Source organism: Mus caroli, chromosome 11, assembly GCF_900094665.2.
Source record: "Mus caroli chromosome 11, CAROLI_EIJ_v1.1, whole genome shotgun sequence".
In the NCBI taxonomy this organism is placed as follows: domain Eukaryota; kingdom Metazoa; phylum Chordata; class Mammalia; order Rodentia; family Muridae; genus Mus; species Mus caroli.
Genome location: NC_034580.1, coordinates 4,055,569 through 4,070,719, shown reverse-complemented (window position 1 = coordinate 4,070,719; position 15,151 = coordinate 4,055,569). Strand labels below are relative to the sequence as shown.

The 15,151-nt window shown below is 45.9% G+C and overlaps 1 protein-coding gene across 1 annotated transcript; it reads left to right on the top strand.

Annotated features, from left to right (window-relative positions):
* Positions 1-6,851: 6,851 nt before the first annotated feature.
* Igfbp3 (insulin like growth factor binding protein 3) lies at positions 6,852-14,613 on the top strand. The gene is made up of 5 exons (XM_021177050.2): positions 6,852-7,388; positions 10,516-10,742; positions 11,146-11,265; positions 12,214-12,353; positions 13,206-14,613. Exons 1-4 carry the CDS (start codon positions 6,983-6,985, stop codon positions 12,337-12,339), a joined length of 879 nt encoding a protein of 292 aa, XP_021032709.1. The 5' UTR covers positions 6,852-6,982; the 3' UTR covers positions 12,340-12,353; positions 13,206-14,613.
* The last annotated feature ends 538 nt before the right edge of the window (positions 14,614-15,151 follow it).

Here is a 15,151-nt window from a genome sequence, read left to right as displayed (position 1 = left end):
AATTTGAGAAGCCAGAAAGACACTAAATTTGTATGTATTTAATTTCAGGACCTAGATATAATAAAACAAAAACACATCCAAAGTTTGAGAAGAAATCTGATAACTCCAAAATAAAAATAGTTTGCTTTTTGCTGTTCTCATGGTGCTGGGAATTGAACTCATGTAAGGAGGTGAATTCCTTACCAATGATCTACAGCCCCAAACCAAGCTCTTTTAGCAATAAGATTTTTTTTTAAAACCAGCATATTGTGTTTTATAATTTTAAAATAAAATAAAACCGCAACACACCTGAAGATAAAAGATGGAGCTGACTTCGAATCACCGGGACTACACATCTCAACTGAGGTACAGAGAGCATCCTCTCAGCCCAGCATTCTCACACCAGGAATGAATAACAAAGTGATATTCAGCCATGCTTCATAGTCATAAAACTTTGAAATATATTTCTAAATATCATTTGGGTCAAAGACAAAAACATAAGAGAAAATATTGAAATTTCGGTATATCAAAACTTGACTATAATTTACAATATCTCTTAGCTGGAAATTAATCTAATCTTAATTGTGCATGTCAGAAAGAACAACTAAAAATTAACATTTCATTTCCCCTTTATGAATTTTTGTTTAAGCCTATAACTGAACATTCTATTTTAGTATTATTTTATATGTAAACTATATTGCTACACATAAAAATAAAGTATGTTTTTAAAATAAAGGTAAATAAAAATTAACATTCTAGTCGTCTGTCTTCAAAGCTTAAAGTACAATAAGATATATTTTTAAAAAAAGGAAATAATAAAATGAGAACATAGACTAATGAAATGGCAAATGAGCAACAGAACAATAGCCCATTTCATTCCTAAAAAACTAGTTGGTCTTGGAAAAACTAATGACAGAACTTACAAACCACAAGCAAGGCTGTTCACCAGAGAAGAGGAGAGCAAAATAACGAATGCCACATAAAAGAGGCCTCAATCACAAATCCTGTCCAAGGAAGACGATAAGAAAATATCATAAGCAAATTGTGTGAATGAACATAAAACTGCATCATCAGACTTTCGAAGAGTCTATTGATAACTTAAAATAGTCTAACAAAGAAAACTCAGAACCCAAAAGTTCCTCGGTGACTGAGGAAACATTCAAATGAGTCTAATGACTCTAGGCTTACACTCGCTCTTGCGGTCACTGATTTATTTGATGGAGCTGGGACAACTTTAATAGAAGCCAGTCAGAGAACCCCCGACTCTGCACCATAGTAATAAGTTATATGGATGTCATGATGTGATTTGTGATGAGATATGAAGACTCAATAAGATGCAAGAAGATGTATCCTTTACGTCCACTCTAACAAAAGAAACGTCACATACATGCACACCGAGCAATGCACTTCAAAACACTCCACCACTAAACAGACAAGCCTGGCTGGGTGACACATGCATTTAGCCACAGCACTTGGGAAGCATAGGAAGGAAGATCTCTGTGAATTCAAGGTCAGCCTGGTCAGTGAGCTTCAAAACAGCCAGGGATACACAGAGAAACCCTGTCTCAAATAATAAAAAAAAAAAAAAAAAAACATAAAAATTGTGTGTGTGTGTGTGTGTGTGTGTGTGTGTGTGTGGTCTTAAGCAATGAGAAACATCACAGACGGGTAAATAGGAGACATGAGAACTAAACCCAGTACAGAAGCTCTGGCACAATAAGATCTTGGTACTACAAGAAACCTAGTCAAATCTGAATGAAGTCATTTCAACATTGAAAATTTTTATTTGCCAGAAAGATGTAATAAGGTCAGAATCCAGGATAAAATGTGCCTCCTTCTCATAGAAGAGTAAGTAAAGTATACATAATAAAGAACACAATGAGCTGTCACAATTACACTAAGAAGAGACATAGGCTTGGGACAGATGTGTGATCAAGGGAAAATATTCCTTCTAGGTCAGGTTCAAGGATGAAGCCACAGGTGTGCACTATGATAAAGCAAGGCCATATGAAACTGTTGCTTTGAACTTATACTGAGCTTATAGAAGGAAACGCCACTTTGAACTTACTATCAACATCCTTCTGTAACATTTTTTGTGTAACATTTCATCTATGAGGTAATTTTAGAAAGAACTTTTGTTTAGGAAGGCAAAAAAGACCAGAGAGAAGAAATAAAGTGTGGCTTTTGGGGCTCTGCTCCATCCACCAAGTGGATATACATATATGTCTGTCTGTCTATATGTATGTACATACATACGTGTGTAGGTATATGAGTATGCGTGTAAGTATGCATGAACATTTGTGGAATTGATAAAACAGATTGTCAGGTCCAGCCAAAGTATATGTCTATGTATCCATATATGTCTATGTATCCATATATGTCTATGTATGTGCTTGACTTTCTCTTTTTTTCATTTTCTTTTCTCTCTGGCTCACAAAGAGTTAAAGAACTCCAAGCCTCTTACCTGGCTTGAGCCTGAGAGAAGATTTCAGATAATTAAGTTTTTTTCCTTAATCCCCTGCTGCTATCAGCCAAGATTGTTACACAGAAAACCCTGACACACACACACACACACACACACACACACACACACAAAGCTGTCCTTGTTTCTAGATTCATTGGTCAAAGACAAACCTGTTAAATTTATGTCTTCGTGAAGACCAAATACATGGTGCTCCAAGGCTGGGAACAAAAAATGTGAGCAGGTTGTCATTTGAAACAAAGAGACAAGGCATTATGGGCTGTGAGCTGTCACCCACTTAAGAACAAAAGTTCACATTTAAATTTGTTAAGGTGAGGAGAACACATAAATGAGCTCTGACTTCCTGCTCACCAGGCAACATGTATCTTAGAATCACTCCTTCTAGCCACGCTATTAAACCACTACATCCTATACAAAAAGATTAGGAACCTGCTTTATGTTAGAAAGCCAGGGAGGGGACACCTGAGCCAGCACTATCCTCGTGTGTATTCTGAGCCATTTCCCAGCCGCTCGTGCTATTCTTGACATTGTGACTTGCTTAGCAGTTAGATGTGAAGCAGACAGGAACTGCCTTTACTTAAATGGCGGGAAATACATGTCTGTCCCTGCGTAGGGTTGCATGGATGCTGTTGTGGCTGTCTGAACAGAAAACTGCCCAGGAGAAACCATCGCAGCCAGGACATTACTATACCAAGCAGAAGCACCCTTCCAGAGAGCGAAAAAGAGTCTCCCCAAAACGACTGTCTTTTCTACAGAGCATGTCTTATCCCTTTCCCCAGAAGCCTGCCGTACACCTCTGTCTTAGTCACTGTTCTATTGCTGTGAAGGGACACCATGACCACAGCAACCCTAATAAAGACAAACATTTAATTGGGACTGACTTACAGTTCAGCGGTTTAGTCCACTATTGTCATGGCAAGAAGCATGATGGGATACAGGGAAAAAAATGGTGTGGGAGAAGGAACCAAGAGCTCTACATCAGAAAAAGAGACACTGGGCAGTAAGACTAGGAACCTCTTCTTCTACTGAGGCTAGACAAGGCAGTCCAGTGAGGGGAAAGGGATACAAAGGCAGGCAACTGTAGTCAAAAACAGCCCCTGCTCCTACCTTAGGAATACCACATTAAGACCCAGCTGTGGAGGCTTGAGAGATGGCTCAGTGGTGAAGGACACTGACTGTTCTTCCAGAGGACCTGCGTTCAAATCCCAGCATATCACAACTGCCTGTAACTCTCACACAGGCATACATGCAGCTATTTTCACTCAAACCACCACAACCTCGGCCAAACCAGACAACACTACTTCTGAAGATTCCCAACTCCTTCCGACGCTGTCTCCTCTATCCCACCTACTCCCCAATACACTTTCCAAGGCCAGCACTGTCTCTTCTAAGTGTTTCTCTATGTTCCTGTGCCCTTTCTGCTGGCCTCTCTGCTCTGTGAGACTCAAATGCCAGCAGTGCCGTTGTTCTGAAGCTTGTCCTAACCTGAGTAGGTTTGTCCTTCCTCTGTTGGGATAACAACACTTGTGAGGCCCCTCGGCTCTCTCTGGCTACACAGCACATGAGCCTTTGGTCTCTGCTGACTTCCTCTGGACTGCCTGTGTCTCCTTTGTACATGGCTTAGTGGTGCTCTTTGGGTAACTTAACTGCAGTGCTATTAGTGGTAATGACTTTTGGCAGCTAATGGTCCCTATAAAGTCTGGACTATGTAATTCTGGGAGGTTCAGCCAGCAGATGACCTGAGGGAAGGAAAATGAAGCTTCCTGTCACCACCTGTCCCTGGAGGGAATTCTCAAGCTTTAGGCTGAGTCACACTGAGTCCTGGAAACAAAGATCTTCAGCATCACCTGCCCCTGGGAGTCTGCACCTTCTAACCAAAGGCTAGGAATGGTCAGTAGGACTGACAGCCACGCCAGTCACATTCTGAGAGATATCTGGAGCCTGCTGTCCACAGTGCTAAGGACTTGAGGTTCTCTGCTTGCTTGGCCATCCCTGAGCAGAAGAGGAAAGACCGATATGGTAGACAAAGGTGAGATTCCTGCCCACTATCATTATTCACACTTGAATGCCAAGTACCATCACAGGGGAGCAACACATCTTTCCCATTGTACGTGCTACATTCATAACCACAAACACCAGTTTTAAAGTTTGACATAATTAGACAGCATGTCAACATAAAATTACATTTTTCTCCCATCCAAATCCTTCTTGAAATAATCATTTGGGTGGAGGGAAAGGGTGCCCTGAAGTTTTGTCAAAAGAAAACAGCTAAAGGTTAAAACAAAATTCCCCTCATGTCAGTGCCACGAATGAACTTGGCTGGTGCAAGATTTCATGATAAATGAGATGACAGTCGATATAAAACACTTAACCAATCCTGTGCAATCTCTAAGATGCTACTAAACTCGGTTGGAGGCCTGGCGCTTTGGCGCCCCCTAGGAGTCCCAGTTGGAGCAAGCGCCCATTTCTCAAACTGCAAAGGAAGAATGGAAGAGCTCAGTTTATTGTGAAGAGAACCAAGCTGATTTCTCTTTTCCAAGAAGACATTCACTCTAGGCGTCCCCTGTCTCCTAGCCTGGTGATAAAGCTGGGTAAAAGTGCTGGACTGGTTCTGTGGGTAACATTGTATCGAACAGAAAGAAGGCCTGCCACATCTAGAATCACTTTTGATACTAAACCTTGTTCTAATTTTGGAGTCAAGGTCTCTGTGGTTATTTAAAGAACAAGTGTAACCCTAGGGGATTTTTTTCTTTCAATTTTCCTATGAAGTCAGAAGCCCTGTTCTTCAGCGTTACTACATAGGAAAAAAAGAAGGAACAACTGGGATCCTTTCTGGTAGACTGTGTTAACTCTAGCCACAACCTAAACTCTATGAGGAAGAAATAATGCAAAAACTGGGGGTGTTGTGCCTTGGCCGACTACCATGTAGCTCTGGCCTTCACGTGTCTCATATTTTTTTTTTCTTTGTAAAGGTCCAAAATTGTATCATTCTTATTTATAGTATCAAATAAGGGAGAACTAAATTTTACTAAAATTAAGACATAATTTTTTAAAGGGGATATAAATATGTGGGAAGAGAGCCACAGATACAGGGAGATGTAAAGACACGCAGGTGGATGAATGTCCACTTCACCAGATATGATATACACGATAGACGGAGGGATATATGGGGGAAGTCGTCTTAATTTGCTTCCTGCATAAAATTCCACAGATCTCCCCAAAGACAATCTCTCCAGCCTATGGTAAACAACTCAAGAGTATCCAGGAAAGTCTCCTTCCAAGTCGGTCTCTCAAGTTCCCACTGCTCATCCACGAATTGTTTAAAATAAATAAATAAATAAACCGCGAAGTTTGTCAATTCAATTCTGGACCACCAGCGTCCTCTGTTGGTCACCTATAGGAGGAGCGTGCAGACTTTGAAGAGACTAGTACAAAAGAACTCAATAGCAGCGCTATTGCGCCTGGATTTCAAGTCAGAATGAACGGATTAGCAGGAACTCCAGTCTGCACTGGAGCACATCAGAAGAAGTTGGTACAGGGGTCCAACGATGACTAAAACTCGTGAACAGTATTCATTTTAAGGGCTGCTTGGCTACTAATCATGCTTCAGTGTCTCAGTAGTTATTTTAACGCAGATGTATCCGCTAAAAAGATTCCCCCAAACAAGAACTAGAGGAACTTCTCATCTTTAAAAAGAAAAAGAAAAGAAAAAAACTGTCCTCAGTCCTATCTGGGAAAGTGCAACGAAGTATTTGAGTATTTTGAGTTCCGACCTCCTTGAAAAGCAAATCCTTTGAACCCATAGCTGTCAACGTGAGGTTGTGCGGTGCTGAGACTCTGGGAGCTCAAGTGGCCCGTGGTGCAGATTTAAACCTCGAGCTCTAAGGCTCTCCAGACCTCAAAGTGATCTGCGCGTTCTCTCTGGGAAATGCCTAATGCAGCATACCCTACACGAGGAATTCCATTGCGGGAACTTTACAAAGTACACAGGCGCTGAATCGGTCCGGGCCAGCTTCCCAAACATAAACCATCCCTGGAAAGGCCAGCTTAGCCAGGCATCCAGGGGGAGGGGCTATAGGGTCCCGGACGCCAAATTGGCTGGGAGTCATTGAAGGAAGAGAAGACCAGAGTCCATGGAGGGGCTGGGACTCTAGAGACGCAAGGTGGCCTGGAGAGCCCGTGGTTCCCCGTGAAGAGGTGGCCCTGATACAGGGCGTGCGCACAGGGAGCAGGTGCCCGGTGAAGACGCGCGCAGCGCGCCCCCGTCCTCGTTCCCGCTTCGTCGGGAGGCGCGGGCCCCGGAGCCCAGCCTGCGCCGGCCCACCCCCCACCCTCGCCGTTCCGGGGCGTGTCCTCCGCCACCCCGGCTTCTATATATCGGCCTGCGCGCCCAGGCTGCCCAGATGCGAGCTTAGAGCGGCGACTGGGCGCTGAGGACCTGCTTGCTCGCTGCTCCCATCCCGCCGCCTCATCCCGCGTGCTCCACTCCGCTCCCCTCCACCGAGCCGTCCACCCGGCGCCATGCATCCCGCGCGCCCCGCGCTCTGGGCGGCTGCGCTCACTGCCCTCACTCTGCTCCGCGGACCGCCGGTGGCGCGAGCTGGCGCGGGCGCGGTGGGCGCGGGCCCCGTGGTGCGCTGCGAACCGTGCGACGCGCGTGCGCTGGCCCAGTGCGCGCCTCCGCCCACCGCGCCCGCGTGCACGGAGCTGGTGCGAGAGCCCGGCTGCGGCTGCTGCCTGACTTGCGCGCTGCGCGAAGGCGACGCGTGCGGCGTCTACACGGAGCGCTGTGGCTCCGGCCTCCGCTGCCAGCCGCGGCCCGCGGAGCAGTACCCGCTGAGGGCGCTGCTGAATGGCCGCGGGTTCTGCGCCAACGCCAGCGCTGCAGGCAGCCTGAGCACCTACCTCCCCTCCCAACCTGCTCCAGGTAAGCTGTCCCTGCCACGTGCGCCACGCGCAACACACTGGGACCCGACGAGAGTGGCAGGGAGTGTATCTTCAGATGTTTGTCTTGGCTCATATTGAAGGTATTAGTTGGAAAATGGACCCTGGGAGGCGGAGTGAGGCACCGAAGCCATTTTTCCTCCTGCTTGGTTCTCAAAGTGCAGCTTTTCTTGTAAGTTGCAAAATGCACTCTGTGAAAATAGGTAGAATTCAGTGCCAGAACGAGTGGGTAGCAAGGAGGACTGCCAGTGGACAGATCTCAGTCACTGGAGAGTCTCCTCGCTGAGCGGGGATACCTAGGTTTAGGTCTATGTAACCCAGCTGTTGACCTGGGTTTTCATTCCTCATAAATTGGGAAGAGCGCGTCTAACCCAGGGAAGCTTGAGTGTAGGAATCCCGGGTTGGATCCGGACCATGGAGGTGTTTGCAGACAGCCACACTGTCTTGAAACATCCTATCATTTGCACGGGCTGATTGGCAAAGCAGGATTGTGTCCCAATTTATCCAAAAACTAACGAGATTAAATTAAGAGCACTGGTGTCTTTGAGACTGTGAAACCTAAAGTTCAAAACTGCTCAGTGTCACCAGGAGCTGCAATAAGGTTTGAGCCCGGTAGGCGCCATCCTATGCTCTGCAGCAGCGCCTTCCGGACTCAGAGACTGCATTTAGTGCAGAGAATGCAGACCCAGGCCGGTTCCCTGCCAGAGCAGAGACTAGAAATGCGAAGTGCGACCCAGGAATGTTACTCTTTCTAATTCGACCTAGGTGCAGCAGCAGCAGCATTGGGGACAGCAACAGCGCCAATGAGAAAAATGCAAACGTTTAACAATTACCTCTCCCGGTGCAAGCCCTACCATGCAGGCAGTCACTCTAAGGGCATCCGTTGTTCCTTTAAGGAAAACAAAACAAAACAAAACAAAAAAAGAAGCATATTTAAATGGATTTGGCAGCTGTTGCTCTAAATGGCCAGCATTCTTAGCTGTTGCTCTTAAATGGCCCGCATTCCTAGCCAGTCTCGCTTAGTTATGTGAGTCAAGTTCTTGCCCTGAACATCTGAAGGCTAGAATTCTCCGGTTTCCCACACCAGGCTGGCAGATGGTGCAGATCAAGCCCCCAGGACCAGGGCTAGCTGGGTAGAGAGTCTCTTTATGATTTCTGTGGCTGCTGACCTACACTCCCGGGTACAGGCAAGTCCTGGTATGTTCATCCCGGAGAAGCACTGGATTCCTGGCAAAGCAAGATTCCAGTTGTTTCGCTGACTCAGACAAAGGCAAAATCATGCCATTTGCCTGTGTGTCTTTAACTTCTAGTGCATTCTGTGGTATACCAAAAGCAATCTTAAGAAATACCAACATTGCTATTTTGAGTTAAGCCTTAGTGACCTCTATTAATAGTCACCGTTGAACACTGTAGTAAAAACTGATATGAGCTTTAATTACAAAGGAGTTTGGAGGCTTCAATATCCATTGAAGGAAACAACTATAGTTCTGTGACACAATTCACAATTCCCTGTTTAATAGTTCTCTTCTAGTCAGCTGTCTAAGGAGAACAAAAAGAAAAAAAGGAAGTTTAGGAAATTACTCAGCTTCTTGGAAGATAAATACAAAAACGATCATTTACATATTAGCATTTTCTTTGTCCCTGGACTTTCAAAAAAAACCCACAAAGATTCAAGCAAATTGAAACCAAGTCTACAAATTGACTTATGGCTCTCCTCTGCCAGGTGCTAGTCTAGACCCGAGGAATCTGTGCTTGAGGAGGCACAGAGCTCATTGAGGGTTTGCAGCGGAGTCTCGGGAGCTGTTTGGTAGATGAGAAACTGAGGCTCCTTGGGCAAGAGGCCTTCTGGGATCCTGCACGCCAGTTCCTCTGAGAGATGGGAGAAGCTGCAACCTCCGAGAGTTTCTACCAAGTGGAGCATTAGCTCTTGGCCTAGAACCAGAGGCCCAGACCTTCCTCGTGGGCAGGATGCCTCAGCCTGGCATTTCCTGCGAGGCCAAATCAAAACGAGAGGCCAGCTGGGGCCCTGAACTTTGCACTCGGACAGAATAAATTCAGAACCAGATGCCAACTGGAACGCCATGCTCGGAAAGCTATTAAAGTCCCTTTGTCAGGAGGGAAGGAATTCTATGGTCATGATCTGAAGCTTAAACCTAAAGCTGTAAAGTTCAGAGTTGAGAGTTGGGGGCCAATTATCTGGCCTTGGGTCCCCCCTGGGGCGGGGGGATATCTTACTGCAAATGGAGTGGTCAGCCACAGATTTAGACACATACTTAGATTCTATTAATCTGTTCACCTTCCAGCGTTCCTATCAGTTAGGACCGGCTCCCTTAGCACCTTGGGTTATGGAAGCTAGGAGGCTTTTCTTCCCGCCTCCCCTCTCCCCTTCTCCAAGGACTGAATACACTTCAGCACCTAGAGGTCTAAGCTGTGGGTGATACGTTGGTGCTATCCGTATTCTGTGTGCGCCACTGCTGAAGGGGGGGAGGTGCACCCAAGAAGATGCCCCTCCCACCCAAAACACAGACTCCACATGGACCTTGAAGTTGAAAGATGTACAAGCTCCTCGGAAATAAACTTCTCTAGCATGTCTGCTTATGGGTCCCAGAAGTGAGATATTTAACATGAAACCAGAGCAGACAGATGACAGAATCCCCAGAACGGTGTGCTGTTGACAATGGGTAGAGAATGAAATATACTTTTCCCACACAGCCCTCACCACCCCCACCCCCACCTCCCAACAACTGTGCCCAGGGCTGAAGCACATTTGGAGTACTGTTTTCTGGTCAGCTTCACAGCAGCATCCCATGGGGCATGACTGCCCCCTGCTGGTAGCAGGTGGAGCCTGCTGCTTTCTCCTCTATGGAAGAAGGGCTTGGAGCTAGCTGTTTCAGAAACACATTCCACAGAGTGACTTTCAAATTGATGGCTTCCTAAAGTAAGGCAGTCACAGTGCATCAGGCGGTATTCTAGAATGCTTTTGCAATTGTCCTTTTCTTAGCATACTAAGAATTGTTGAATGGCATTGCCTTGTAGGTTGACCTGCTCCTGACAAGGTTATCATCCCATTGTCAGCACTAACCATGTCCTTAACCCATATTCTCTCCCAGGAAACACCAGTGAGTCCGAGGAGGACCACAATGCTGGGAGTGTGGAAAGCCAGGTTGTCCCCAGCACACACCGAGTGACCGATTCTAAGTTCCATCCACTCCATGCCAAGATGGATGTCATCAAAAAAGGCCACGCCAGGGACAGCCAGCGCTACAAAGTTGACTATGAGTCTCAAAGCACAGACACCCAGAACTTCTCCTCCGAGTCTAAGCGGGAGACAGAATACGTGAGAACTTTTCCTTTAGTTGGGGGCAAGGGGAATAGGAAACACCCCAAGACAGTCTTTGTGCAGCAAGTCCCAGGGGCCTGGTTCATAGGTAGGCAGTCCAGGCCCCACCTCCCATTCAGAGACTCTTGGGAGGTTCAAAGTGAACCACACTAGTAAACCGTGTGCTGAGCCCTGCAGAAGAAGACGTGGACTTCCCCCAAGCTGCCTTGATTTCACTCACTGGGTTTTCCAAAGCCTCCTGGCCTATTCTTAGACCACTTTCCAGATCCTCTGTCTACTCTGGAGAGAGCAAAAGAGACAGAGGCTGATGGTTATTACCCTTGTGAGGCACACCACACATTCCTCTTGGGACGGTCCTGTGGCCACTGTGACATTGTCAAAACAATAATTGTATCCCCAGGGTCCCTGCCGCAGAGAAATGGAGGACACACTGAATCATCTGAAGTTCCTCAATGTGCTGAGTCCCAGAGGCGTCCACATCCCAAACTGTGACAAGAAGGGGTTCTATAAGAAGAAGCAGGTGAGTGGGGTCCCCGGGATGTTGTCCTCTGCTATCTCCATTGGCTTGGTGGGTAATCAGCTTCATGGTTACCTCCAGGAACCTCACCCAGTGTGGCTCTCTGCCCACCTGACTGTGTCCCCTCTTCTGATACATGTATGCGTCGCTCAGTGGCTTTCTAATTGGGCAGTTCACAACATGAATCTAGAAGACAAAAGTAAACAGTGCTCACCCCAGCACGCCCACGTTCTAGTGTTTATACAGCAGTCTTCATTGGGGAGCCTGAGCCTCTCGTACTATCCACTGATTGGATTAGTTCAGCACATGTCCACTAAAGAGAGACTACAGACGAGGCTGGGTGCGAGGTCTGAGAGATCCAGCCTGACACAGCACAGAGGAAGCTCACCAAGCCCTCCAACCTCCCCAGAGAGGCTCCAGCACACACAGGTGTGCATGGATGCACACCACCACCGACACGTTGGTGGCTCTGCAGGAGCCATGGCCATCATAATTTTGCCTCAGCCCAGTAGAACAACACTGGGGAGTCACTTTGGGTCCCAGCTACCAGTTTGTCCTCGGTGTCTGTTAGGGTTTCTATTGCTGTGAAAAAATACTACAACCAAAACCAGCTTGATATCACAATCCACCACCATCAAAGAAAGTCAGGTCAGGAACTCAAGGCAGGAACTGCAGCCATGGAGGGTGTACTGCTTACTGGCTTGCTCCCCATGGATTGCTCAGCCTCCTTTTGGATAGCACCAGGACCACCTGCCAAGGCATAGCATTCTCCACAGCAGTCATCAATCAAGGAATGTATCATTGGCTTGTCAGCTTGTCAGTCAGCTGGGAACATTTTCTCAGCTGGTGTTTTTTCTTCTCGAAAGACTCTAGCTTCTGTCTGGTGAGTTGACATAAAACTAGTCAGTACACATGATATTCATGTCCCTGTCTTGTCTCTCTCTCCCTCAGTGCCGCCCTTCCAAAGGCAGAAAGCGGGGCTTCTGCTGGTGTGTGGACAAGTATGGGCAGCCCTTGCCAGGCTACGACACCAAGGGGAAAGACGACGTACATTGCCTCAGCGTGCAGAGCCAGTAGATGCTCCGTGCCACGTAAGCCAGAGGTTCTGGCCCCGGGCTCAGCTCCTTCGGAAAGTGGTTGAGGTTAAGGGGAATTGCTAGGAGCAGCTATGGCTACCAGGTACCCACCCCTCATCCTGGGCTCGCTGGCCCAGGAGCTGCAGCCAGGCCCAAAGAGAGGCAGATAAAGGGGTTTGTTCAGGGAGAAGAAAGTCCTTATCCTAACCACACCCTCAAGGACAGACACCAGGTTCAGTGTAGCTTCAAAAGCTCTCAGCTCTGTTCTAAATGACTTCAAATATGCACTATTTCATATGCAAGCAAGCACTATGGAGGTTTTTAAATAAAACTTTATCCGCAGTAGTCCTGAGGGTTAGAGCACACTGCTTTCTTCCGGAGAACCTGGTTTATTTGCTTTCTGAATTAGAGATGTCCCTAGTTTTGTTGTAATAAACTTTTTTGAAAATTAGAATATTCCATTAGTTTGTGATTAGTATGACCTTTAAAGGAATTGTTTAAATCTAATAAAACTAATGTAACACTGATATTCTAAACCACCATTTCGGAGAATATTATTGTATTTAGCATTCTTGTTTTCTTTCAGTAAGGAATTATGGGAAAGAATAAATATGCTTTGCTTTCTCAAGACAATTTTCATAGGCAGAAAAAGACTTCATTTTTACTTAGAATATTTCCCTCATCAGTTGGAAAAATAACTCTAATTATGGATAGCACTTTTTAACAATGAAAGTATTTGATGGTGTTTGTTTGGTGAGAAAGAATAGACTGAGGTCCACCCCCTCATGCTGAGCGAAAGGGATTGGAGGTAATTATTTCAATGTATGTCTTACTCTTTTTCTTTTCTTTCTTTCTTCTTCCTTTTAGATAATGTGGAGCTCAAATATGCCTTATTTTGCACAAAAGACTGCCAACAACATGATCAGCAGCTGGCTACAGCCTTGATTTATACATATATATATATATATTTGTGTGTGTGTGGTGAACTGAGTAAAAACAAACAAAACACACACACACACACACACACACAAACCAAAGTTTAGACAGATTTCTGAAATGCCTCTGGTCATTTAAATAGTGAACTTGATCATCTTCCTACTTCCCAGTAGTCAACAAAAAGCAGTTTGAATTTTCCTGTTGCTTCTTATGAGAGACACTCGTGTACTCCAGGCCCCGGATGCCATCTGCCCCCTAACTCACCCACCCAGTACGGGCTTCAATGCTGCTGGCCCTCTGCTTTCTTGATTTCAGACGTTCCGTGGCTGATATAGACAAATCCTCTTTCCATCCCCTGTAAATAAGTGCAGGCCCTATGGAGAATGGGGAAACCCATAACCGAGTGACCCGGACATGTGGAAGCATACGCCTGAGGCTCATGGTCCTTATTGTGCCATCTCTGAATAAGGGCCTGGCCCTGTATCCGCAAGTGGCCTGATCTACTTGGGAACTGTGGGAGAGGGTATGTGTTGTCTCTCTTACTAAAAATGACTGAGAATGTTCTAGGGCACTCTGGGAGCCCATAAGGACAAGGATAAGGACCTTCCTTTGTCAGGCATCTTTCTGATGACTTGGCCCAGCAGAAAGCCCCAAGTGGGAGGAGCAACATCAGACTCCACTTTCAGAGATGTCACAAATAATGGTGCACTTAGTTCTTCAGATGACTTCAAAAAACAATGTTTTCTGGTCCAGCTTCTCAAAATATAGTTTGTTGTGAGGTTGGGCTGAGGGGAGGCAGCTTTTCAAAAACACAGAAGATTTCTTTTCAAGTGGCTTGTCCGAGAGCCTGGTAAGAGCACGGAGAGAATCACCTGTATGTTGATGTTGGGGTCCTTCTCAAACTCTCTTTATAATTCACGCATATATGCAGACAAAGTACGTTCTTAATTGTTAACATTGTATACAACATAGCCAAGATATAATAGAATCTGTACTAGATAATCCTAGATAAAGTGTTAGAGATGTTAGGTGATATAACTGCAGACACGCTGAGGAAAGGAACCTGTGTCTGGAGGCTGGGCTGCTCTCCCCCAGGCCGAGGCCGAGGAGGTCTGGCAACACAGGGTGGGAGGAGACTGTACTGCATCCCACGGGGTGGACATGCGCTGTACAGAGCTTTCCTTGAGAACGCAAAGGAATCTCAAGACATTCTGCCTGCCTATCAGCTTTTCTTTATTTTTTTAATTAAGTTTTTTGGGGAAAAATGTATTTTTGAAAAGTTTGTCTTGCAATGTATTTATAAATAGTAAATAAAGTTTTTATCGTTTAAAAAAAAAAAGCCCTTTTGTCTGTTTCTGGATCTTGAGTCACTAAAGAGATTATTCAGAGAGGACAAAATACTCTAGACGTAGAAAACTGTCATGAACATGAATAGATACCATAGCTGACTCCATGTCTAACCAGAAGCTCAGTGGTACAGTTGTCGTGGCCTTGGTTGGCATCCATGCGACACCAGGCCACATGCAGAGGAATATCCAGGTCCACTAGGTTATGTTGGCAGCTATTGTCTAGACAGGTAAAGCAGCTCACTAGGTTGTTTCCATGACAACCTTTGTTGTTTCCTTGCCTTTCCAGTCGGTGCCCCTGCTTCCCCATGCAGATGAGGTGAATGAGATCACTGGCTTTTCTGCCACCACTGTGCTTGGAGAAGGGGCATGGGCTGAGTCCTGAAAAAGGGGAGAACCCCGAAGGATGCTGCAATTGCTTCAGTCACTTTGGTTTTAAAATAACAGTCCCATGCCAAAATAACTCAAGTGTGTCCTAGGACCATGACATCAAACCAATTGCCTAATTAGAGCCATGTCGTCCAACAGACA

Bases quoted from the DNA above. Each gene is read 5' to 3' on its own strand.
- Igfbp3 (XM_021177050.2), top strand. From the start codon at position 6,983: ATGCATCCCGCGCGCCCCGCGCTCTGGGCGGCTGCGCTCACTGCCCTC. The intron at 7,389-10,515 runs GTAAGCTGTCCC...ATTCTCTCCCAG, and splicing joins CCCCTCCCAACCTGCTCCAG to GAAACACCAGTGAGTCCGAG. The intron at 11,266-12,213 runs GTGAGTGGGGTC...TCTCTCCCTCAG, and splicing joins GGTTCTATAAGAAGAAGCAG to TGCCGCCCTTCCAAAGGCAG.